This window comes from Polyergus mexicanus, unplaced genomic scaffold (assembly GCF_030449975.1).
Source record: "Polyergus mexicanus isolate NDT 795.1 unplaced genomic scaffold, iyPolMexi1.0 SCAF_3, whole genome shotgun sequence".
Lineage (NCBI taxonomy): Eukaryota > Metazoa > Arthropoda > Insecta > Hymenoptera > Formicidae > Polyergus > Polyergus mexicanus.
In genome coordinates, this window is record NW_027223323.1 from 13035219 (window position 1) to 13062282 (window position 27064).

Sequence of the window (27064 nt, forward strand, 5' to 3'; positions counted from 1 at the left end):
GATTCGCGCGTATAACGGCGACGATAAAAAGTCGTATTTTACATCCGTGACACACGGCTCTCGGGATCGGCGCCGCTGCGATTTGCGCGATCGCGTATGTATATATATATGTATGTATGTATGTATGTATGTATGTATATTTACGTCGCCGTGTACAGAGGGAGAATACAGGGGGATTCTGTCAGACGGGGGAGGGGAAGGGGGGCTCGGAAAGGCGTGCGGGATGCGGCTACTGTCAGTTGGATTGGTGTTTCGGTGCGGCGCGCCGTGCGATTATTCGAAAAGGAAGGACCACCTCTGTTCACCATATTTGGCAAACTTTCCCTAATATGGTAACGTCTACTTCTAAATATGGCAGCCGGGGACGCCCTCTCATCGCGCTCTGTAACACTGCGCGTTCGCATTCGCGGCCGAATATCGCGTCGACGGACACGCGAACGTGATCCGTTTGACGAACGATCCGGACGATTGGACGTACGCGGGATTTTTCGACGACGATTTCGTCGCGGATCCCCGTCCGCGAACGTCCGTGTCGTTATCGCGGACTAGTTTTTCACGGCGTCGACGTGCGATGGTGGGGGTGGGTGGGGGGAGTAGGGGGAGAGAGAGGACGAGGAGGGGCGGAGGGGGGAGAGCGGCGGCCGCGGATCGCAGCGACACGCGGAGGCATCTCCGCCGTAGGAGCAGCAGGCGCGTAGGTCAAGTTACGATACTCCGCGCGCGCATTCAGTTCGCGGGGAGCGCTCGTGCGGTGCGCGCTGTTGTCCCGTGTTCCTCTAGATGAACGATCACGTGGCGGACACTGCGACGACGAGTTCCGCACGCGATACCGTGGCGAAGACGCGCCGCCGTCGTGGGGAAGGGATTAAATGTGCGCGCCGACTCCGCGATGGACAACCCTAGCGGCGGAAGAGACGGTCGTTACACGAGCCTCGGCTACATGGGGATGATGGGGGGCGATACTGGCGCGGAGATTTACGGCCGACCGTCCACCTCGCAGCTCGCGGCCGCCGCAGCGGCTTCTCAGATGGGCCGCGGGGGCGCCACCGCCATGATGGGCGCCGCGACGCCCGGCGTCGGATCCGTACAGCGGGGCATCAAGCGCACCACGTCCGACGTCTGTTACGGCGACGACGGCGGCAATAACACGGCCGTCCGGCAGCAGCAGCAGCAGGCGATCTCGCAGGCGCAGAGCATGCCCGGCATGCCCGGCGACTGCGTGACCGATAACCTCGACGAGTCCTTTACCAGCCTCGGCCAGCCCAAGAAGTCACCCCCCTCGAACGGCAAGAAGACCAAGGGTCGGGTTAAAATTAAAATGGAGTACATCGACAATAAGCTCAGGCGGTACACCACGTTCTCCAAGAGGAAGACCGGTATCATGAAGAAGGTTTGTACCGCGTGACAAATTTCACATGCGATTCTGTATACGTATAACCTGCTCTCTCTCTCTCTCCTCTCTCTCTCTCTCTCTCTCTCTCTCCCCGCTCTTGTTTCAATGAATTGTTGTATATAATACAAAACGACCCCTCTTGTTAATTTTCTCGATATCAGCTGTCGCAAGGATCTTGTATAAATTTTGACAAATCGCAACATCAGTTTTCATTGTTTCGCATATACTTTTCATGCGTATTATTTATCGCGAATGCTATTTTGTGATTGATGAGAGAGAGAGAGAGAGAGAGAGAGAGAGAGAGAGAGAGAGAGAGAGAGAGAGAGAGAGACTAGTTAGTGTTGATTACGTCTCACTCATTTATACCAAAGATATTTTGAATCCATCTACATTTTTTTAAATATTCCTTAAAAAAATAAAACAACTTGTCTTCAATTGCATGAACCTATTATTATTGTATAATACTTTTTTTTTTTTCACGAACAAACTTTATTATTCAACTTAATAATGCAATAATTTTTCTTGTCGCAAAAATCACTCGCCGAGGATATCATTGTCGCGTCTTGGACCGTGTAACATAGTAACAGGAGTGAGAGAGAGAGAGAGAGAGAGAGAGAGAGAAAGAGAGAGAGAGAGAGAGAGAGAGAGAGAGAAAGAGAAAGTGTATTGAACTCTATAAAAATAATATCACTATAAAATCAAAATAAAATACTGACAACATACCCACGTTTTTCTGGAAAGAAACGTTACGTTTTACTTACGTTTTTCTAGAAAAACTACGCGTTTTACCTACGCTTTTACCACACGACCTTCGGCGCACGCGTGTCGTCAGTGACAGCGCGTTCGTTCGCTCCCGATATTACACGCTTGAACTAGGGTCGCTTGTCGAGGTAGCAGTTGGCGTTCACTCTGATTAGCTTTGCGTTTTTCTATCGGGGACACGAAGATTGAACTGCGATGAGACGAGTCTCTCGGTTTCTTAATCCACGGATTCTCTAGTCGGTGCTATTGTAAATATAATTCCCTTGACACTCTCGAGGCGCGCGAATTCAATCAGGGAGAAAATCCGAATAATTATGTGGCGGATTTAATTTACTAATGCGTACAAAAATAATTGTGTACGTTAGATCGCCTATTCACGCATTTTTCCATAATCGAAAATAAATACAGTAATAATATTTACACGCTATCCGAATTTAATATCGAAATCGAAACGCGCGTCGTAACGATTACGTATTTTAAAAGAGCATAATTTTTGCGCCGATATATTTTTATAAAATTTTGCGAGCGAAAACTGGGGTTTTACGACAGTTCGAGAATTATTTGTGTAAGAATCGTATTTATATTTTTAATTAATTATTAGAGCTATCTCTCTCTCTCTTCCTCTCCGCGTCTCTTATATATTTTTATTGCGATTTAATTAACGCATCGAAATGATCCTTTTTATCTTTATTTTACTTTTTATTTTTTAGCTATTCTTATTGTGCACTTTTCTTGTTAATTTTCCTACAATAATTCTCCCTCTCTTTCTCTCGTTAGTGTATTACATAAACTATCACACAAAATATAAAATAGAAACCAGATATATAAAAATGTGTCGCGTTTAAAAAAATATATGGTAATATATTTCTGTAACATGTATTTTTTTCAAATAGAGTAGATTTAGATAAAATTGGCTATTTACAGAAAAAGAAAAAAAATTACTATTAATTCCAAACTCTCTTCTCCGTGCCACCGATCCATTACTTATTACTTTTGAATTTACGTTCTTTACTATTCTAAACAGATATCTTATTCTCTCTTCAGTGAAGAAATAATAAAATAAGAACTCTTAATCGCATATAATATAAAAGCATTTGGTAATTTAATAATAATATTTTTTATCTTCATAATTTGTGCAATATATTTTAACGACGTCATTTCTAAATAATCATGATGTATTTAAATGAAATTATACATCAGTAAATTGTAACAGGAATCGCTTGAAAAAATTGTATTTTTTGCTTTTTGTTTTTCACTTACTTTTTGTAAAATGTAAAATTTGTCAATCGAAATTATATAAAAATATATAATTTTCATATAAATAAAGTTATAACACACGTTTGTAATTTAGAAAGCGGCAGAAAAGTAGCGAAGTAAAGTTGTATCGCTTGCGAGGGCAAGAGAGAGAGAGAGAGAGAGAGAGAGAGAGAGAGATTTTGAATTAAAGCGATCCGTATCGCTCCGGAAGCGATTAAATTCATGATCTCATATTTGATTAAAGACCGTGTTTACAAAGAACATGTAAATAACGAAGAAAATACGAACCATTACTGACTACATATTATTTTATCTTTAATTTTCAGATTTTAATTAAGAATCCATGTCGAATTTACGTATGCTTTTAATCGTTCTAAGTAAAAGACTTTAATAGAAACCGCTAAATATGACTCATCTCCTTAATGAAGAGATTTCGATTTAGCTCTATATATTTTTACGTAAGAATATTTTAAAGGAATATAATATTTGAAAAGCATATATACGTGCGTATAAATACAGAGAGATATGCTATACATCTGTTTTTGAGATAAGACATTACATCGCGATGATGCATATCCTTCCGTAATTATTAAAGTTTAATTACGTAACTTATTACAGTTTCGTATGATTGATTATAATTTAATATAGTGCCGCTTTATATATTTCGTAATTAACTTTATAATAATTTTATATTCTATAAACGAACATTGAGACTAATAATAAAATATATGAACAATTATTTTTCGCAAATTTTTGCCTCCGATTATTCGAGCGACTATTGTTACACGTTTAAACGTATATTTTCTTATTCTAATCGTTAATAAGGTAGTATGCAATGATAGTTTAATCAACGAAAGATCCTCCTTGCGTAGGACGATATCGGTGTCTTTCGATAACATCGATTTATAATTAAATCAGAGGAGATTATTATTCGTAAAACGGTGTTTCGTTAGTTCAAGTATACGTTCAATTTGAAGGTAATTTATCATAAGCAAATTGAATATTAAATTCTCATTAATATTAATGTATTTATATTCCAAAGAATAAAAATACAATATATTACATATTTATCGTTATATTTGCGGTATATTTATATCTCTCTCAGAGTCTTTAATACAAAGTAATTTATATTTCCTTTTAATTAAGCATATCATAATCTAATATAATGTTTGAAAAAAAAATATAATGCTCAGAAGAAATTATTTGTATATCTTTCATGTCAACGAGATTCTTCTCCTTTTCGCACTTCGTTACCGAGTAACAATGTTGGAGTAGAGCGTAGATAGTGAATATATTTATCACTTAATATTTTCGACGTAAATATAACAATTTAAAAAAGATTTATAAATGGAGCAAAGTGAGATAAAGTTTATTAGATAATGTAATTCTTCTACATATATACATCTATGTTTTTAAAAACAATCGATCATATCCTTCTAAACATTTAAAAAATACCGAATCAATGTTACAAATTATATTGTATATACGTACATGTTTTGAAAGTCATTTTTCACATTGATATTTAATTCGCATTTTGAGCATCAGCATAAAGCGGTGTAATAATTTTTTTTTTTTTTTTTTTTTTTTTTTTTTTCTTTGTAAAACGCATCGAGAAAAATTTGTCACGTATAGTTTCTTTGATATATCGATGCTCCTTCAATCTGTACATAATGTGAGAAAAGCGAGCAAGATAGAAACATTGAGATCTTACGAATAAGTTCACATTATTATGTGAAACGATATGAAATAAATGGATTTGTTGGAATTAACCGAGGTATCGCGATCTGTGATTCTTACTTGCAGGCGTACGAGCTGTCAACGTTGACGGGCACGCAGGTGATGCTGCTGGTGGCGAGCGAGACTGGTCACGTGTATACATTCGCGACCCGCAAGCTGCAGCCGATGATCACGAGCGAGGCCGGCAAGGCGTTAATCCAGACGTGCCTCAACAGCCCGGATCCGCCGCCGTCCGGCTCGTCGGGCGATCAGAGGATGTCGGCAACCGGCTTCAAGCAGTGGTATCAACGCAGAGTACTATTGCCGACGAAGAGCAGAAAGTAAGGCAATTGGTGTACGGCTCGCCGCACGGTGGCTCGCTGCACGCCGGCTATCCTGGTGGCGGGCCAGCGGGTGGCCCGAATACGGGACCCCATCCCGGACCGCCACCCCCGCCGCCACCACCGGGCTCGCAGCACGCGCCACCCTCGCACGCGCAGCACGCGCAGCTCATAGCGCATGCACACGCGGCAGCGGCAGCGGCGGCCGCCTCGCCGAGCTCGCACCTCGTGCCGTGCTCGAGCCCGGGCCCGATGCTCGCCGGAGGCCCTTATCAGCAGTCCTGCCCCTCGCCCCTGCCGCCCCATCACGCCTATCATCCCCACATGTCGCACTCGCACCCCCAACGGTAGTACGCGCTCGCTCCACGTCGATCCTACGCATTCCGTCCCCCGTTGTCGTCGCATTTTATTTCGTATTAAACGGCGCTTTCGACAAGTGTTCCGAGACTCGATTCGCTCGTCGATTCGCCGCGAGTCCGAGTGTACCGGGAGAGACGTTTATCTCGCGCCCGATACTCTAGTAGGTTCTGTTCGACAGATCGGACGAAGTTTATGCAATTTATGTTGTGTACAAAGGAAACAACGTTTAGTAGTGTTTTGTGAAATATCGCGCGGCGATGCGTACATATATTACTCGGATTAAATCTAATTAAACATCCGAATCTTTTTAGTGGCTAGAAAAAAAGAATTGCAGTTTATGAAATAATATCCGATCAATTATCTTATAAATATTCGCACGTTAAGCACATGAGATATTTGATATTTTTATATATGTTTGAGCGTATTGCAATTTTTTCGTAGATATTAATTTTTAATAATTAAACTTGTCCTCTCTCTTTTTCTCTATCTCACGAGAAATGGTGCGTAATATTATTATATAGCGCGTGCCGGCGCAATGACTTTTAAGATACTGAATTTCTTTTCGGACACTGTATATCATTGACGTAATTTTTCTTTAAACGCTACATCGTAGGCGATGTTTAATGATAGAAATCAAGATGCTTCGAATTCGTTCGAATATATCATGAAAAATTCGAATAATTATTATAATTAATATTGAATTATAAATAATTCAATGCCCATCAACTAGCGTCATGTAGAGTCATATGGATATTTATCGGATTATAAAAGATGAACGCGAAAGAGAGGCAAATCGTTTATCTTACATAATCAAATGTTTTTCAATATCGGTCGCTCATATCTACGGCCGATTCCTCGCGCGCAAAAATCTAGTCCAATCTCTCGACACATTTTTACTTAAATATAATATATATATATATATAATATATATGTACAATATATATTAGGTGTACAACTTTGCTTCCGCCGTTTTTTTTTTCCCGAAATTCGAGGCTTTATTGTAAAAAAACTGGTTATACATTTATGATTCAAAGTATTGTCCATCGCTGGCCACTACTTTCTCCCTCTTTTTGACTTTGACTCGAGTCTTCATTAAGTAATGCCTCCAATTCTGCATCATCGAAAACCTTCTCTCTTCCACCGCTATGCCGGTCTTCGACGTGAAAATCACCGTTCTTGAAGCGTTGAAACCACTCGCGACACGTTCTTTCACTAATAGCGGCTTCACCATAAGTATTCGAGAGCATTCGATGAGCCTCAGCCGCAGATTTCTTCATATTGAAGCAGAAAATTAAAACCTCCCGCAAATGACGAGAATTTGGCTCGTAAACTGACATTTTCAATCGAGAATAACTTTATGATGCAGACACAAATCGACTAATGTTTCTATATCTTATGTTGACAGATGCCCGAGTTTATCGCATGACGTCTATGATCTATTTATTTCGATCGCTACTTATCGCTAAAGCCATCTATAGGAAAACGGCGGAAGCAAAGTTGTACACCTAATATATATATAATATATATATATATATATATATATATATTCTTTTCCTTTTTTACATCCGCGTATATCGATGAATCTCTCGATAAAGTATTGCGCGCCTCGAACGACTTTGCGATGAATCGCGGAAGGGCGGAAACGCGCGTCGAGACGCAAAGAAATAAGTAATTTTTCCGAGATTAATGGGGCATATCCGTTTTCGAATCTTCGAAAAATGGATACATTTTCTAGATTTTTTTTTTGCGGCGCAACTACTTGATGAAAATTTTCAATTTTTTTTTTTTTTTTACAATATCAATACAGTATTATATTAATTACTTAAATAAAAATTTTCAGCTTAAGAAGAAATTTTTCTTGCAGTTGTGCGAATATTTGCAGATTTATGTTTTCATGCACACCGTATAGGTATATGAAAACATAAATCGGGCTACGCATCTGCTAACGAGGCCTTTTTAAAATCCGATTTCCTTAAAAAAAAAAAAAAAAAAAAAAACTTTTAAGCTGAAAATTTTTAATAATATAGAAATAGTTAATAATATCGAAATAGTTAATAATATTGTATTAATATTGCAAAGAAATTAAAAATTTTTATCAAATCCTTGTTCTGCAAAAAAATCTAGAAAATATTAATTTTTCGAGATTTTAAACGGGCGATGCCCGCTTAAGCGTAATAAAGGAACGCAACTTCGTCATTAGCGTTTCCAAGAGTGAATCGTAGGTAGATCATCGGTAAATCTCGAGCAAATTGTAAGATTCTCGACGCGGTATTTTTTATCTCATCAAATTCGTATTATGCTGTAGGCAAAGCTCTCTCCAAAGCTCGACGGCACTAGATAAAGGACGATGTATATCCGCGGGACTCACGTCGTGAATATATAGATATGATAGAAAGATATTCAAAATTGCGAGGAAAGATCTTATTAATTAATTAATTATCTCTTAGTATATTAGATATAAAAACGTAGCGTCGTGTACGATGAATTATACTCGGTGAATAATAATAGAGTACCGAATACACTCTGTTAGCGCTCATTCGTCCAGCAGCTCTCTTTTTCTTTCGCGTTTTTTTTTCCCCCCTATTTAATTTAAATCGTATTTATTGACGCAGAGCGTCGGTATTTTCTTATTTATTAGGGAAAAGCATCAGCGTGTATGCGCGCACACATTGTAACTATAAGTCGTAGCGGATATCGGTACCCCTTTTCGTATCGTGTACCTTATTTTGTGTCCGCGTCTCGAGGAAGACGGACAGGCTCTTCTGTATCTGACGAAGAAGCGAAGGATCTTCGCTCTCCTTTTCTCTTTCGAGAAATCATTTCTGTCTATCGGATCGGTGGCGTGGGCGCGAGTCCGGGCGAATCCGGCGATGCACGCTTACAATTATATTATTATTGTTGCGCTTTTTTTTTTATTATTATTATTATTATTAGCACATCGTTGTGTCTCGTCCATTGTTTCTTTTTTTTTCTGTATAATGTGTTGTGTACCGCTACTGGCATGCGTAGTTTTATTTGGAGAGATTGTTTTCTTCTCGTAGAATAAGTAGTTAGTATTTAGATTACCTTTTTAATTTAATCCACTCCTTCTCCCCTTTATTCCAAAGCCCCCTGCCCTTCCCTCCGTTTCCTTCATGCAGCGACACCATCGGCATTGTGCATGCGTATGTGTGTATGTATTGTTTGTTGATTTCTATATTATATCGTGTATTCGAAAAAAAAGAGATCCGAAGGAGAAAAAAAAGTAAGACGGGAATGTGAACAGTGTCCCGAGTGGGGGCCTCAGGCCTCGCGATGATCAAATAGATGTATAGGGAAAAAAAAAAGAAAAAAAAAAGGAGTAATGTAATCTATTCCCGTGCGCGTCGGCATGCAGAGAGTACAAACAATAATAATATTAATAATTGTATAATTTTTAACGATATCTGCGAATAATGCGGCTTTTACAATGATTAGTCTTATAAATATATCTTATTGTTAGTATTTGTGTACATATAGAGGATATAACGACTCTGTACAATACTGTGATAATATTTATATATTTTTACGTCTGTACATGGCACAGTAGACACACACACACACACACACACATACAGATACGCACATATACCTTCTCGACTTCGACAATATAGTCCCTGTAGTCGTTCGAACCTTGTCACTTGATTCTCTGCTGATAGATTCTCTCTCATTGTACTCAGATATTATCGATGTCACGTTTTATTCTCGCGAGCCAGGTAGGTATTTCACAAAAATCCTTTTTTTTTTTTAAATCGTCCTAATTTAGATAATTTCCGAAAAAAAAAAGAAAAAAAAATCTTTATCGACTCGAATAATAATATACGTTTCGATTTTGAAGTAAATAATAATTTAGCTTGAAATAATATTTAATTTCAAATAAAGTAATTTGACGAAGATATTAGAAGTTGACGAAAATATGTACAATATATATATGTATGTAAACTTATATAAAAAAATACTTTTCAAATGTTTACGCGATACATGAATTTTTTTTTAAATATACATAGACATTACTATTTTTGATTAATTATTGATAATTCGTTAAAAAAAAAAAAAAAAATGCGTTTAATTATGTTGAGAAATAGTTCCGCATTTTCGATGTTTTTTCTCCGCTTAATTAATATAAACTTTTTCTCGTGTGCGAGCTCGTAAATTCTCTCGTAATAAGGGATTTCGGATCTATGAAGATGTTGGAGTCTTATTTCGCGTTTCAGGCACGGGGCGGATAATATGCCTATTTTTGACAATCTGTTTCGGGATATATTTAGAGGTCGAAAAAACATTCCGCGGTGCGCGTTAGGGATTCCTTTATTTCTAATAGCGCGTTAGTACCAGCGTGTAAGTTACATCGAGTGTCATTATCGCGTGGCACACACAATCTCGGAAATAACTGCAACGTCGTTCGAAGTTTGAGGATGAAACCGGGATACGGGAGGAAGAAGCGCAAGGTAGGTTTTGCGTTCCAATCAAATAGGGGAAAATAATCAATATATATCTCTCCTTTTAATAGAAATATTCGGCTATTCTCTTAATGTACTCTTTACCGATTAGCTGTAATAATAATGATACGATGTGCGCGCGTAGAGAATATCGGCAAGCTATTGATTTTGGCGCTTAATTTTCGTAGTTTCGTCGCTTTGATGATATCGCTCGAAATAAAGTGCCACACGTGTTACTATTTAGTTCGTTACACATATATACGCGGTGAACAAGCAAATAGTTATTATACCTTTTTCTTTTTTTTTACTAGTACATAGCGTTAATAATAATTATTATAATACAGATTACGAATTATTATGTATCCCAAAATATATAAAACAATGTTGATGCGTTGAATGTCTTCAAGATCTCATTTTATGTCAATCGACATGACATTTCTTTTGTCTCTATTTAACTTTTCTATCTTGTCGAACGTACGAAAACAGGGTGTCTATACTATCTAAAAAATCTGGGAAACTTGATACTCTTAGGAAATTTCTTTTTTATCTTGAGAAATCAAGAAATTTTCATAGAATTTTATATTGGGGCTCGTAAAACTTAAAAAAAAAAATTGTCCTTTTGATATTTCTATTGTTATATTGCAAGCAATCTGTCAATTGACAATCGTAGGGTACGCATCTGCACGTGACTCGCGAGTTTGCAGTATATAATCTTTATTGTAATTCCGCTAATAAAAGAAAGAAAATATTATACAATGGAAGAGAAATGTTTGTAAAAAAATTTTTTTTTTTTCATCACTTTTTCAAATCTATAACATTCGAAACTTGAATTGTCTTTTCTTTCCTTCCAATCGCGTGAATGAAAGACGCAACAAAAAGCGCACAATAATTAAACTCTCACTTCAAAGTATTGCGTTTAAAAATTTTTTTAAATTTTATCTGGTATTTCTTGAACAAAAAATCGAGAAATTTTACGGGAATGTTTTTGTAAAACTCGAGTAGACACCCTGGATAGGAAATAAGGGAAAGATTAAATGCGAGTACCTGATGCATTTTTGTTAAAGAGAGCGTGAACCAGGAAAAAGCGGAAGTAGAAATCGAAGAAACGCAAGCATAATGTAAACGACACACGGCATTTTACAAGAGATATATTTCTTTATTCTTCGGCGTTTATCAAATGCATCAAATGCTCTGAATTCGATCTGAAATCGTTCTCCAAAGAGAAGGAAAAAAAAAAAACCGACATATATTTCGACGACGAATCTCAGACCGTAGATTGTTGAAGATTGATCAGTATTTACTGCGATAATTTTTCGAATAAAAATTTTTATGAATTTTCAATCACGCTAATCTATTTCATTCGTGGGGATGAGGGATTCATCTTCTCGGGACCTTGTTCCCGCGATCTGTTTATTAATAGATGACGTGCGAATCACGATGCGTTTAACGAACACTCGCGTAATCCCGGGTGCCGGAAACACGCGTGGGGCTTTCGCTACCGCGGGGTCGAGGCACGATTTATGATTTAACGGAATAAGAATAAGCTGTGGACGCCGTTCGTTCGTCCGCCCGCCGGGGTTGCAGACGAAGAAGGCGCGCATCCAGGTGTATCGCTTCTCGCGCGAGACACGCAACGAGAGAGGGGCAGAAATGAGAGAGACAGATAGAGAGAGGGAGGGGGGGGGGGGAACTCGAAACCTCTCTCGAGATACCTTCACGTGTGAGAAAGAGGGAGAGAGAGAGACATACATGCGTACGTATATACGCACGCACGCACGTACGGAAGATGGAAGCGGAGTTCCATATACGGTCACCTTTGTCAAAGCCCGGTTGTCGCCATATACAGGCAATGTTCGCGATGGCAGACACTTATATAGAGTCCGACTTAAGAGTCAGGAATGTTGCTTTTTGTCGCGCCTTCTCTACACGTACGCACACCCGTTCGCGGGTAAACTGCGGAGGGGTAGGAAAGCTGGTATACGGGAACCAGTGGTAGTCGGAAGCGAACGTGTGCACGGCTTTTCGAGCTTTCCAATTGGTACCGTGCGCCCGCACGGGCCTCCGGGCCTCTTTCTCGCAGATAATAATTCGCACGCGTTTTCCCCTGCGCGATTCGCACGCACGTGTATTGTCGACAGTTTTGCCGAATCAAACGATAATTAGCATAAATTGCGAAATGGGAAATGTGCGTTTCCTTTTAAATCGAGAAAACTACTTTTAATACAATAGAATTTATTTGAGGAAATTAATCTCTCTCTCTCTCTCTCTGTTTCTCTCATATAGTCCAAACTCTCTCCTTCTTTCTCTCTGTATATACGTCGCTGCAAATGTTATCGAAAATAAAGATAATAAAAAGACTATAATTTATATATAATTTTTTGTAAGGAAAGAGAGCTAAGTAATGTTATCCTTCCTTCGGCTTAAAAAAAAAATTTGAATCGTTTATATAATATTTGCAAAATGCGAACGTTTAACAATGAATTAACCAGAATGCGTTCTCATATTTACGCGTACAGCAATTTCTATAAAAATTAAATCATGATCATCATTATTACTTAAGTAAATGTAATAGGTGAAAATATCTCGGATAAAAAAAGTACATCATACGATTATTACTGCAAAAGATATTCAAATCGTTAAGGGAAGAAAGTTTCGCGAAGCGTTCCCGCTCGAGGGTCGCGAGCGCATTCGCGAGAGAATCTCTTCTCTGCGAGTGCATCGCGCGCACTCGCGCGAGTGGAGTCTGCGAGAGAGATGTGGCCATATAAGGAGCGCGGACAAGAGCTCGCGCATCTCTCCGTCCGCTAGGTAGGTAGGTAGGTAGGTAGGTAGGTAGGTTGGTAGGTAGGTAGGTAGGTAGGTAGGTAGGTAGGTAGGTACGTTCGTTTGATAGGTACACTCTCCTCCTTGTTGCTCGGTAACGTTCTTTCCTCGTTCGTCGTGACCGTTGTCCGGTACTGACTTCGTCGCCACGCGAGAAAAAAGCAGACGTCGCGTCTCCTGTTATCCGTTCTGTCTTGTCCTGCGTCTTCCCGTGTCATCTCTTTCCATTCTCCCCTCTCCCTAAAAAAATTCGCAAGTATTTTCAATAATTCAAGAATCACCGCTCTTCTTGGTTTCAGGAGGATGGCGGATCGCCCAGATCTGACATTTGCGCCAATGAGAGCGACGGCGATAGCAGCGACGGTGATTCTAAGGATCCTCTCAAGAATAATCACTCGGGTGAGTCTCTCATTATGCGCGGCCCATTGTAGCGGAATGCGAAAGAATTTGTCGAGAGCCGTGCTTGGATTAAGATTCGGAAAGCCCATTTTCCATCCTTCCTTTCGAATCTCTCCTATAAAAATATATAGAAAATATATAGAATACTATATATATTTTTTGAAAAATTAAGGATTGTATAGCGTTTTAAATAATAGAGGCGATATACTATCGTTTCTTACATAATATTATATATCCTGCATTTAAAAATTCGGATAAAAATGTATCTTCTTTTTTGTTTTGATAAAAGTACGATTTTTTAAATAGCTTTATATTCGATTGATTAAAATACTCAATTGATTAAAATATAGATATTCAATAGATACACGATTTCTAATATTTTCTACATGACCGTTTAAAACGGTAGAAAATTTATCATTTAAATATCCAATAGGAAAATGTGTATTGGATATAAAAATGGCACATTTATAATATTTCGAATTCGAGATTCAATCGCATGGATTCACGATCATTTTTCAAATGACGAAGTTTATGTGGTTTCCTCTTCACGAAGGAGACGAAAGACTTGTGAATATCGGTCACATTATCGCGGAGTAAACACCATATTATTCACCACTAGGCAGGCGTAATTATTAACCGTCCGAGTTTCTGCGAAGTTCTAGTTAGATTAAGTTCTGCGGTTACGTCGATTTTCTGTTATTCACGTGGCCGTGATTATATTCATGATACACCTTTCGCTGTTCCAAATGGAGAAATAGACCTTTCACGTAACTTTAAAATCTTAACGCAAATCTCTCATTTTCAATGTACGCTTGTTATCAATGTATCTTTTCCTCTCTTCGAAAAATGGAAATTACTTGTCCCAGGGCCTATCAAATAATATCGCGATTAAGAAAGTAAATTGGCCCTTGTAGGTCACACATTGTTTTTGTTCCGTTCCTGGTCATATACGGGTCACAATATCTTATCGCAGTTTTAGCTGTCTCAAAGTGCTTGAAAAAATTCACAAAAATTTATATTATATATATATATATTCCTTGACATCTATAAAAAATAAAATCATGTACGGCAAAAGTTAAAAAATAATTTTAAACATTTTTTTTATTGATTAAGGCCTTTGGGATATTTTATTGTTAAAATATCGACGGGATCAAAATGACCTATATGCGACCGATTAAGGGTTGACGAAGAACAGTTTAGCGCGTTAACAGTTCTGATTCGCGTCGTCCTCCCTCGCGTCATCTCATGCTAATCACGTACAATTGTCGCCGATACCATTTGTGTCGCGCTTGACCTCATCGAGCGGCTGATAATGAACAGCTGTTCGGAACACACAGGTAAGTTAGACAGGTAAACATATCCACCGGCCGGTGGGAGCCGAGAGGAGGTAGCTTGATGCTTGAGGGAGAAGAGACAGAAGGAACGAAGCGTGAGAAAAAGGTGGGAGAGAGATAAAGAGAGGAGGAAGAGAACGCGAGGAGGAAGCAGAAGAACGGGGGGAGGAGGGGAGGGGGAAGGGGAGAGGACGCTCTTAAAATGCGAAAGGCGTGCGAGCGATGACGGGGTTATCCGTGTAGGGAGCCCGTAAGGAGTCGCGTACGGCCGACGATGACCAAACTTAGACGACAACCGTACTGCCTAACTGGGAAGTAGGATCCGGTCGCGAAAGCCGCCGCAGAAACGGCGCGGCGGTGCAGGTGTACACATAAATATCGATGCTAATATGTCGCGTGGATGCCATTCTATCGCGCCGCCGTCCGAGACGCGAGCGCGTCGGTTTTTTTTTTCCTCGCGATCTCGTCGGCCCGTTCCAATTCGATAATAATCCCACCGGTTGTTATGCCCCTCCGTATTCCGCGAGAGAGCGAACAAATGTATAATACATCCCCGCGGTATAACGAAGGCGCGCCCGCGCGAGAGGGGTCCCATTATCATGAGCGAATGGATGGACGTTCGTCGTGCGAGTCACTTTTAATTAGGAGCGTTTGCTCGTTCGAATGCAGAAAGCGTACGCGAGTGACGTTACGATATGTTTTCCCCTCGTGTATGTATGTGTGTAAACGTATACACTCTACGTAATATGATTGTTTTCGAGAGAGTTTTTGGATGCACTCCTAACAGACATGCATCTCACACCGTTTTAACGAGCATTAACGCGTAAGGAAAGATATTTTTTTTTATAATTGTCTTCCGAAGACTGATCTCTAACAAGTTGAATATGTAAGGTAGAAGAAAATGTTTGCTCTATTAACACGAACTTGATAATCTCTCCCTTCTCGGATTCAAGTACTCTTGTTATCGGAATATATACGATATTTCTTGGAAGGCTTTATATAAAATAGTATTATATGTCGCAAGTCAATTCAGATCAGTTTGAAAAGTATCAAGATTATCTCCCGTGGAGATCCTCGAAGGAGAGATTACGATTTTCATTATTTAATTATTTTCGCGTCGCGGCGATTCGTTCCTTGAAAACTTATCGTATTTTTCTAAGAGATACGCATATATGTAGTAATTTATGTTAAACGTGTGGAGATTCGGTGAATCAGAGCGCAGATTCGCACCTGGGTGGTCTGGATTGAAGTCTCGGCTCGAAGTCCCGCCATTCCTAAGTTTTTCTCAGCATATACATCTATATCAATAGAGAGAAAACGAGTTTAACGACGAATCACGCATTTCACAATTTTCATACAAATAAGATATATATATATATATATATATATATAATATATCTCTCCTTACATCTTACATTCTTTAATCTATCTGTTAGGTTCTATTCAACACATATTATCAATTGCCCTCTCGGAAAGTATTTATATCTCGCATTGGAATTATAAATATATTCAAATCGCGAATTTTACATCAAACTTACGTTCGTACTTTCGATATTTTCTCGTGATAAATTTCACCTTCGACCACATCAATTGTCGACGTTAGGCGCCACTCACACGTTCAATTTCTCTTTGATTTCCTAGGAAATGTGCCTTCGTTCTCTGCAGGGATTATGTACCAGATGCCTCAGAGTGTCATTTATTCGCCCAGTCCAGGGGTCTTGCTCGGCATAGGACAAAACGGGCAACCGGTGCAAATATCTCAAGACGGAGGTAGGTCTCTCTCTCTCTCTCTCTCTCTCTCTCTCTCTCTCTCTCTCTCTCTCTCTTTGCCGCTGCAAAGAACGTACAAGATTTTTACGCAATTTATCGTGCTCATTATCATACTCATTTCGAAATGTAGTTACGCGAAGAATTTCGAGCGTAATTTAAAAAATCGATTTTACATCGGAAAGCTCAACAGACTCACTCGGAAATCGCTCGCGCGTTTCTTCAGCTCATCTGATTCACCGGTAACATCCGGAGAAATAAACATGTTTATGACTAATGATTTTGCATAACGCAAACTGGTCGCGTTATAAGCGATATAGCGTTAAAATAAATGCATATCGTTTTATGTATGTTAAACCTTTCAGGACAGCTGTTTTTTTTTTTTTTAAATCGAGCTTTCACAAAATTCATAAAAAGTATTTATTTAATGAAAAAGAAAAACATAGTTTTGATCAAAAATGAGTTTAAGTATGATATTTTTTGAAGCAACTATTGTTACACGAAGACCAACATCACATTCATACCTTGACTCTGATCTTTTCTTTTCTTTTCTTTCCTTTCAAATTGAATGAGAGAGAAGGGAAATGCCTGTCGATAAGTGTCTTCGGATGTTTTCCGGCACTTGTTCTTCTTTCAATTGATTTTGCATGTTGATTGATAATTTCTCTGATCAATTGAATTCTGAAATCACTAAATTAATTCCATTTTCAGAAAATTTTCAAATTTTAGGAGGTAAACGAGTGAAAAACATGAAAAATGCGACATTTATCGATGAAAGTTGAAAACTTATATATATATATATATATATGTTTGCCATCTTTTGAAAAAGAAATGTCAAAATTTATATATACGTCTACCGTCAAAAAGTTCTCAAAAAGTTAATATTTAAATGAGAGTAAATAGAGGAGAAAGATAAGAGATAAATACGACAATAAATCATGAATTACTCTCGTTTGCTTATAATTTTTCTGTTTTTCTTTTCACACGAACGTACATCGAAAGTAGAAAAATTCGAGAAAAGATAGCGTCGCAATTTCGCGATGATGGAATATTTCATTTGCGCTCTTTTCCCTCGTAACTTCCTTACAGGTACAGTGACATCGGTAGCAAACTCGTCACAATCGAGCCAACCGTTCATCACGATACCACTAAATGTTGCGATGAGCGCGGCGGGATTGTCCTTACCGGTGACCTCCAGGATGACTTCCAGGTCGCCCACAACGATGACAACGACGACGACGACGACGACGTTGTCCACCTGCGGTGACTTGCCATCCGATCTGAGCAAGGATCGAGAATGACACGGGAGTCTTTTGACGAGCGCAACATCCGACGACGATGAAAGTAGTAATTAAGCCTCCCGTCGTGCTAGAAACGGAAATTGTCACGTTTAAGAATGACTCGCAGATATTTTCGGACTCGCGATATATATTTGCACGCTTAGGATGACATCGCGACGAATAATCGCGGAATTTTTGAACGGAATTCAGAGCGACTACAATTATCATCGCAAAGTGGGATTCTTCGCTCCCCTTCGTTCTTTCGTTTGAAAGAAACTACGAATGATAAGAAAAGGATCGACGAGATCGACAATCGCGTATCTCTTGACTAGTAACCGACTATAAACATGAATGTAAAATTACATAAATTGATAACAAGGCGTTTCTAAAGAGAATAAAAAGATCGAGTAATTAACTTCTTTCGATATAAAAAGATATATATCTGAATGTGAGATTATGTGCGTGAATATTATCGTATATAATATCCGAAATTGTACTCCTAAATGATTGGAACGAAAAATGCCGTTCCTCATGTTCTAAGATGAACTTCAGTAGCGTATTCCGAAAATACTCACTGCCAATTATGTGAGACTGACACCGCATACAAATTCAATTTAGACAGTCGCTTTGTTTCTCGATATATAATAATTAATCTGCCGTGTAAAATTTTTCGAATTATTTCCATAAAAATTACTTTGCTTGCATTTGCCGAAAATAATCCATCAAAGCTTCATGCGAATATCGTATACATATTACGATATGATTAACTTTATCGTAATATTTACTATAACGTTCACGAGTTACAAGTACCATTGGTACGCGATGTAGTCGTGGTAAAAAAAAAAAAAAAAAAAAAAAAAAAAATTGTACGCAAACGGTATCTTGTCAATTTGAAATGTATGTTTTAACAATAAATATTATAACATTGTTAAGAGGATCGCGAATCTGAGTATTCTGCCAACAATTAGTGCCAATATGTAAAATTTATTGTACATAGATCTTGCAAAAATTCGAAATGCGCTAACTGTATCAATATTTTTTATTCCTAAAACTAGAATTGTACTTTTTTTTTTCCACAAATACGCCAAATAAAATCGTTCAAAAAAAAGAACCGGTTAAAATTGAAACTATGTGTGCTAAAGCGAATAAAATTTTGCTATAATTAGAATTTTATGTAATATAATTAGATATTAATTTACGAAAATAAATATTTTATAGATTTTTCTTTAATCGATATTTCTTGTTTTTAATTCTCTTTAATCTAAAAAGAAAAGTTGATTTTAACAAAAATTATTTTACATTATTGGATCTTTATCAGAAATAAAAATTTATCATTAATAAATTAATAACTGTCAAAAATTCTTGCCCTCATAGTTTTAATCAGCGAAATTGATCGTTACAGTTATATCTGATTTGTGAATGTAGAGCGATGTACATCTTAAATGTTATGCAGAAATAAAATATTATAGCTCTCGTAAATCTGCATAAAATGTAGCGCAATGCAAATTCTAGAAAGACGAATTATACTTGATAAAGATAAACAGATAACGCAAAGAGAATTTAAGATTATATTTCTGCGATGTTCGATCTATGATCTCGTAATAAATCATTTGTACGAAACGTACAAATTTTATACAAATCGTTGTGAATGACTATGATTGCGGTGGTATCTTGATGGAATTTTGAATCGTTAATTTTCAAGACAAAAAAATCTGTCGCTATGTCAGATATATGTCAAAATGTGCAATATTAGAAACTCAAGTCAAATATCAAGAAGAATAATTGTTATTATTTAGTAGACTTTAGCGTAAGTTACCTCGCTATACGGACACACGCAGATACTATAGTAATATGGATAAAATAAAATAGAACATTATATGTATAAGTGAAATACGAATCTTTTTAAATATATAAAGTTGAGAAATGATTTAAATAATTATATTATATTATTATTACAGAATATTATTATATGTATAATAATATTATTATTGTTATATATTTAGGATTATTAATATAATATAATTAGCATTATATTTAAATCATTTCTCTCATTAATTTATTATTAATTATATATAATCTTGAAAAGAATCTGTTTGCAAGTACTTAAGCAATCTTTTGCGAGATTTTACGGGAATTGTACGGAAATTTTAAGAGAGATTATGAGAAATTTTTTACTTTTATTTTATTCATACTACTTTATGTATAATGTTTGACTCTCTATCTTTCTTTAATAGTATATAATAATAATTATATAAAATATTTATTTGGTCAAAGACACGTTGTGCGTTAAAATATGTTACTTAAATCTTTATAATTCAGGTATTAAAAAATTTTATTATTTTAAATATTTGGGGCGAAGTGATGAAATTATCTCGCCGTTCAACAATGTCTGAAATTTCGTCGAACAGTCTGTGTGGGTATCCTAATTACATCGATTTTTAAGAATATGGTAAATTAAAGGATGTACGAATTGCGAGCGAAGAATCCCATAAGAGACGAGCAATAACGTGTATTATACGTTACTTTACCTATATTTTATATATAAATATTATACATACATAGAGGAGAAGTATATGTATATATATATATATATATATATATATATATACATACTATAACTTTTTTATTACTTCTGTATCAAAATATTGCAGTGTGAAGAGTGTTTGTAACAGAATGCCGTAACGAATGAAAAACAAAAATATATAAATCCACGTGCCACTGAATCCACGTGTCACTACTTTTTCTCTCTCTTTTTTTTTTTTTTTTTTTTTTTACGTTAATCACAGATTTCTACATATTATACTGGACCACTAATAGCGGTAACAGTAATATAAGGGCAGCCATATCTAATTGGGCAGAAATATATAGGTTGCACAGCCAAGTATGTTAGTCATTTACAAGTCATTTGCTTATTCCTTATTTATATATGTGCATTTGATATTTCTCACTGTTTTATTTTTATTGTAAAATGTTGGCTATCAGGCCTTATAAAAAAAAGGCAGGGCATCTCGAATTCTGCCCAATTAAATATGACTGCCCCTCGCATCACATTTCACCATACAAGATTTATGTGTGTGTTAGTGGTTTAGTATAATATTATATATAGAAAAGTCTATGGTGTCGTATATAATGAATATGAAAAACAAAAATATGTAAATGTGTCATACTTGCGTTTTCTCTTCCTCTTTACACTAACTCTAAATAATAATTGTGTTAATTGTGTGCTATTGTTGAAATTGTTGCGGAGTACATAACACGGTGAAGGAAGAAACGAAGAAAAATGAAATACAGATTATATGAAATGTAATTTATCTCAGATCTTTTTTTTTATGCATTATATTTTACAGCTTTCCTCCCCTGATATATATATATTTTTTTTTTGATAGAAGGAGCTTCTAATAAAATATTGAAAAAAAATTATAACGTCCAATTTTATATACATTTTCATAAAAGAGGTATTAATTTTTTTTAACCGAAAAACAAAACTATATCAAAATTAATTTATTTATCAATTTCTATAATTTCAAAATTATATTTACCGAAATGAATCAATTTTATAGTTATTTATTAAGATTGTAAAATTAAATTGTTAAATTTCAAACGATCAATGAGAGAGAGAGAGAGAGAGAAATAAGAAAGATATATCATATTCCACGAAAGATGATTAGCACTCTTTAATCTGATTTAATCTTTCTGATATCATCAATGATAATGTCCAGTACAAACAACTTAGAAATTTTTAACTGTATTTTTCATGATAAATTACAATTAATTGTAATATCGTATATTATATTTTTACCTTTATTTTGTTTTCTAATGAATGACACTACTTGTTCTTCGTTGTGAGCTCCGATGGCGATAACAGGCTAATTTAAAAAAAAATGTTCTCTATTACAGTCTGTACCCCCTGTGATAGAGCTCGCACGACGATTGGCTAGCCTGAAGAATAAACATCAGTAACGCAGTTATGTACCGTCATGGCGACGCTGCCGCCGCGGAAAAATCCGACTCCTACGAAAATTTCGAAACAGCATTTGACACCGTTGCAAACGCTCCTGCAGTTGGGTTTCCCAAAACACCGAGCGTACGTATGGCCGTGTGACATAAAATTATGTTTACGTGACTATTATATGACATATTATCGACGCGTGTGCCTTATTCGTTGTAAACAAACAGCTGTCAAACGTGGCCTTGAATAGCATTATTTCGCATTGTTCTCGATCGAGTAAAATTTATTCTTATAAATTCTGATATTTAAATTTTTAAATAAATTTTGTCCTTGACATTTCAATATTGGTCGTATTATTTAAAATTTTAATTAAGTTGCTTTCTCTCTATAATTCTACCACTATCTCTTTATCTCTGAATAAATAAATAAATTTATCTATCTATCTATCCTTCTCCCCCTTTAACACTATATATACATATTTTTTTATATCTAGATATGTGAAAAAATATTAGAATGATTTGTTGATTTTATGATATTTACATTCAATATTGATGATGATGTATATTTTTAGGGAAAGGGCATTAGCTGCAACAGGATATCGTGGTGTGCAATTAGCATCAGATTGGCTGCTGGCACATGTGAGGGATCCAACTTTGGATTCTGATATACAGCGGCAATATGTTCTGTATGCTTGTCCGTCAGGATCATTAGCTGAACAGCTCGAGCTGTTTTGGTCAGAAAGTAAAGATCTAGGATGGAACGGTGCTCACAACTTTATACCGCATATTACCCTCATATCCTTTTTCAATGTAAGATATCTCTAATTTTATTTATCTGAAAACAAAATGCAAGATATTTTATATACTTGACATTTTTAAATTTACACTTAAATACATATTCCATCATTTTCGCATATTTTCGTAGGCCCCTGACGAATGTACAGAAGAATTAGTTAATGCTCTTGAGAATGTGGTTCGTCAGGATGGATTACATGAAAATATCGAGCTAGAGACATATGTATCGCCTAATTTTATGGGCCTTTTCGTTAAGGATATAAACGCGGAAGGACTGAAAAACATTGCTGTTCGCTATGCCAATAAAATCAACGCTCTAGGTATCACTGCCGAACCGCAAATAAAGTCTCTGCATCTTACGCTGGCTTACCAGTTCCCCAGCAATTTATTCCAGTCCCTTCGCTCGATGGTCGAGAAACTAAGGCCGAACACGTCGGCGAACTGGGAGCTTAGATTATACTCGAGGGATTCAAGATTACAGAATTTGCATGTACACAAAGTGACGCACGCCCATGTGCCCCGGGAACACGACGAATTAGAATTAAGAGTAGGAGATTACATTTACGTTCCAGAAGGAGCGTGTAGCGCATCCACGGATGGCTGGGTAGAGGGTATCTCTTGGTTGACCGGAATATCGGGTCATTTTCCGTTGAATCACACCAAGAGGACTGCAGAATCGGACTCATGGACATTGCATACTACCGCGCCGATCATCGACAACAAATGCGAGAGCACGGAAGAGGAGGAGATCCCGAAAGTTAGAAGACCACCGCCGGTTCTGTCTCCGAGCGATTCCGTGGATACACCTGATGGAATTCCCATCGCCGACGAACCAGTAATTATTTCTGAAATATATTTTGTTTTTTGTCATATATTGTATAATCATTAGCGAATTTATAACATATATCGTTTCCGAACCTTTCCAGGTAGCAGCATCAGAAGCACCTCAAGCACCGTCCAGAGAAATCTTCATATGTCGGCACGGCGAGAGAGTGGATTTTACTTTCGGCACATGGATACCGTATTGTTTCGAGTCGAACGGCTCCTATGTGCGCCGTGACTTGAATATGCCCAAGGAGGTACCATCCAGGAACATCCAGGACTTTCAAAATGACAGTCCATTGACCACTGTAGGTGAGATGCAGGCGAGTTTGGTAGGTGAGGCCATGAAATCGTCGAGTATTAAGATTGACGTAGCCTTTACGTCACCGTCATTGCGTTGCGTTCAGACGCTCGCCCATATTCTAAAAGGATTCGAGTCTGACATTCCGATCAAAGTAGAGCCAGGTCTGATAGAATGGTTGGCATGGTATCCGAATGGTATACCTGTCTGGATGACCTCCGAGGAGTTAGTGAAGGCGGGTTTCAACGTGGATCTTGATTACGATCCGATCGTAAAAGCTAAGGAGCTTCCTTCAAAAGAGAACGCCGCGCAGTATTATGAACGCAGTTACGAGCTGATCAAAAAGATCATAGAGAATACAGTTGGTAATATTTTAATAGTGGCGCATGCAGCTTCCTTAGCAGCTTGCACCAAACAATTGACCGGTGGTAGGGTACCCCCGGCAGCCGAAGTAACTAGATTAGTTCAAAGGGTACCTTATCTGGCATGCTTGACTGCGCGTCAAGGTATTGACGGCTGGCAGCTCCATCCTCCTCCCTTTCCACCGATTACTCATACCAGCAATAGCAGATTCGATTGGAAGGTTCTAATGTAATAATATTGCACGCGAGGTTCTAATGTAATAATGTTTAGCTTTTGTTGAGGAAAACATTTTACACAAAACCTATATATATACAAAAGACTGTTATAATACAATGAATTTTTATGGAAGGTTGTTCTCAATGTCAATGACACTGAAACAACAGTATTCCAACGAATAAAAAAAAAAGTTATGGAAAGATATATATTTGACATGTATAAAATATGATTTAAAAAAAAGAAAGAAAAAAAAAAGGAAAACCTAGTCGATCGCTCGACAGTTAAAACATATTTATTTCCTCAGTAAATGATATACGGGTATTGAAGTATAGTTTTATCCCTTAATGATGGTTATATAGAATACAAATACTAGCCAAAATGTTATTATTGGTATATTATGTATACCAATTTCTGCTAAATATCTAATATATATATATGATATATACTAGTCTTGATTGGACACATTTTCTTGCCGAATCTTGAATAAGGCACTAAATAAATAATTAAAAAGTGGTTTAAATATTTTAAAGTAACATGCTATTTTCGGATTAATATTCATATAAACTATTCATATTTCTCTTCAACGTGTTATAATACGACACATTAAAGTAGAGATACAGAAAAACTGATAAAATACATGTGCGCATATTATTTGTAATTTTCTGTCGATAGAGAAATATTTCTATATGAGCTTTATCAACATTTCTTGAAAATTTTAGAATTACGACATGTCAATTAAATATGACATTAAATCTAATTTGATGATATGTGCATTGCATCGCAATAAATTGATGCATAGAATAATAATATATTTATAGTTATCGTTATTGATGTTACCTTTTACAGAAAAGAAAAATGATACATTTATATATATGTATATATTTAGATATAATCGATTTTCAAAAATATATATTTGATGTCCCATTTTTTAAAAAATTGATTCATTAGTTGGCAAGTATTGGAAAGGAACGCAAAAAGAGATCTTTACACATTGTATGAATATATATGCTTATATAAATGTAAAGCATATATATATGTATATATAGGCAGTATTTTATTAAATACATATTACAATCTGTGTAATATATATTACTAAATACTTGACTTTTTCTCTATTTGCGTGATATAAATTTATTCAAATATCATATACAAATTCTGATAATGTACAAAAATATTATACTATATACAAAAGTATTAAAATATAACAAGATTTAAAAACTTTTATCATATTTTTTTATAATTACCCTGTGTAAGAGTCGACTAAATATGGCCGCCTTCCTTCAATTTGCTTATCAAGGTGTCGACGTCCGGTAATATGGCACCAGCCTGTCTAACTGGTGGATCTTCTACCGAGAGTATTTCGATTCTCGGCGTTGTGTCTACTCCGAGATCTTTCGGAGTAATCTTTTTAATGGGTTTTTTCTTAGCTTTCATAATATTTGGCAAAGTCGCGTAACGCGGTTCATTCAAGCGAAGATCAGCGCTCAAGACTGCGGGAGTTTTCATCTTAATTACCTCTAATCCACCATCAATTTCGCGTGTAACAGTCAATTCACCATTATTGTTCTCAACCTGAATAAAAAGAGAAAAAGTAAGACGTTGGAATAATAATGTGGAATTTTGTCGTCTTATTACCTTGCTGCAAAATGTTCCAGCTGGCCAATCCAGGACACCGGCAGTCATTTGTGCGGTTTGATTGTTATCATCATCTATGGCTTGTTTGCCGAGTATTATCAAATCCACTTTCTCTTCTTCTGCCAACTTTGCCAATATCTTTGAAATATGAATGGGCTGCAATGTCTGGTATTCAGGGCCAGATATTTCTACGTGAATTCCACGGTCTGCACCCATGGCGAGCGCAGTCCTGATTGTATCCTGCGACTGAGGTGGTCCACAGCTGACTGCTATCACTTCTTGGGCAATTTTCTTTTCTTTCATTCTGACAGCTTCCTCTATAGCTATCTCGTCAAAAGGATTCATCGAGTGTTTAATGCCATCCGTAACCACTCCAGACTTATCTGGTTTGACACGAATCTAAGAATGTAAATTGAAAAAAATGAATGAATGTTTTATATAATAAATTGTCAAAAATAGTTTTTTTTGGGGGGAGGGGTATGTTATATTTTATTAAAATTTAAAGAAAATATATATGTTTACCTTCACTGCATAATCTATTACTCGTTTTACACCTACAAGCACACGCGCCATTCTCGTTCAATAAAGATATTCAACTATTCTCGTTCAATTATTTTTAATTAAATGTCAACGCGATGGCTTTATTTTTTTTGTGACTCCTTCAAACGTGGCTCAAGGTCCAAAGTCTATTATGCAAGATTATAACTTCAGGAACATTATATGACCAACTTGGAAAATGAAAATAGTATAGCAAGGAACGCGAATAGTCGGTTCGTATTTCGCACCAACCCGATCGTTTTACCATGACATCAAAAAGTGGATCTGGCCGTGTAGTTCCGCCGCTCTAAAATAGATCCAGTTAGCGCCACTGTACCAGCTAGGAAACCGTCTCGCGAAAAATGGCGGCGTAGCCACTCTCATGTTTCTCCATAGACATAATATATCTAGACCATAGACATAGTATATCTAGACCGATTGTTGAGGAGTGAGAGCCGAGATGCACGTAGAAAAAGAACATACTCTGTTTCGTGCCCGTTGCGTTCTCTTTCTCACTCGCATGTAGCATAGCGAAAGAGTACGCTATAGGGGACAGAG

The 27064-nt window shown here is 37.0% G+C and overlaps 4 protein-coding genes and 1 long non-coding RNA gene across 6 annotated transcripts; 3 read left to right on the top strand and 2 right to left on the bottom strand.

Annotated features, from left to right (window-relative positions):
- Positions 1-703: 703 nt before the first annotated feature.
- Positions 704-9632, top strand: LOC138932034 (serum response factor-like). The gene is given in 3 exon segments (XM_070293502.1): positions 704-1390; positions 5216-5428; positions 5431-9632. Coding segments are annotated over 3 exon segments (1104 nt in total). The 5' UTR covers positions 704-889; the 3' UTR covers positions 5821-9632.
- A 251-nt stretch (positions 9633-9883) lies between these two features.
- LOC138932039 (uncharacterized) lies at positions 9884-22666 on the bottom strand. Its single transcript, XR_011446726.1, has 6 exons — positions 21689-22666; positions 17795-17977; positions 17134-17299; positions 16381-16674; positions 16073-16140; positions 9884-13623 (listed from the first exon to the last, which is right to left on the bottom strand). It is a non-coding gene; the product is annotated as an uncharacterized lncRNA (long non-coding RNA).
- Positions 13133-19049, top strand: LOC138932038 (uncharacterized). 2 transcript variants are annotated; one of them, XM_070293508.1, is made up of 3 exons: positions 13133-13508; positions 16484-16612; positions 17699-19048. In XM_070293508.1, exons 2-3 carry the CDS (start codon positions 16513-16515, stop codon positions 17908-17910), a joined length of 312 nt encoding a protein of 103 aa, XP_070149609.1. In that variant the 5' UTR covers positions 13133-13508; positions 16484-16512; the 3' UTR covers positions 17911-19048. The 2 variants fall into 2 exon arrangements, with proteins under 2 accessions (XP_070149609.1, XP_070149610.1); XM_070293509.1 differs by lacking the exon at positions 13133-13508 and adding an exon at positions 15048-15205 and having other exon boundaries at positions 17699-19049.
- On the top strand, positions 21811-25510 carry Epp (Ecdysteroid phosphate phosphatase). Its single transcript, XM_070293499.1, has 4 exons — positions 21811-21973; positions 22410-22647; positions 22763-23467; positions 23559-25510. Exons 1-4 carry the CDS (start codon positions 21867-21869, stop codon positions 24348-24350), a joined length of 1842 nt encoding a protein of 613 aa, XP_070149600.1. The 5' UTR covers positions 21811-21866; the 3' UTR covers positions 24351-25510.
- On the bottom strand, positions 25440-26669 carry Etfb (Electron transfer flavoprotein beta subunit). The gene is made up of 3 exons (XM_070293504.1): positions 26492-26669; positions 25970-26368; positions 25440-25906 (listed from the first exon to the last, which is right to left on the bottom strand). The coding sequence occupies exons 1-3, from the start codon at positions 26540-26542 to the stop codon at positions 25595-25597; spliced, it is 762 nt and encodes a 253-aa protein (XP_070149605.1). The 5' UTR covers positions 26543-26669; the 3' UTR covers positions 25440-25594.
- Positions 26670-27064: the final 395 nt, after the last annotated feature.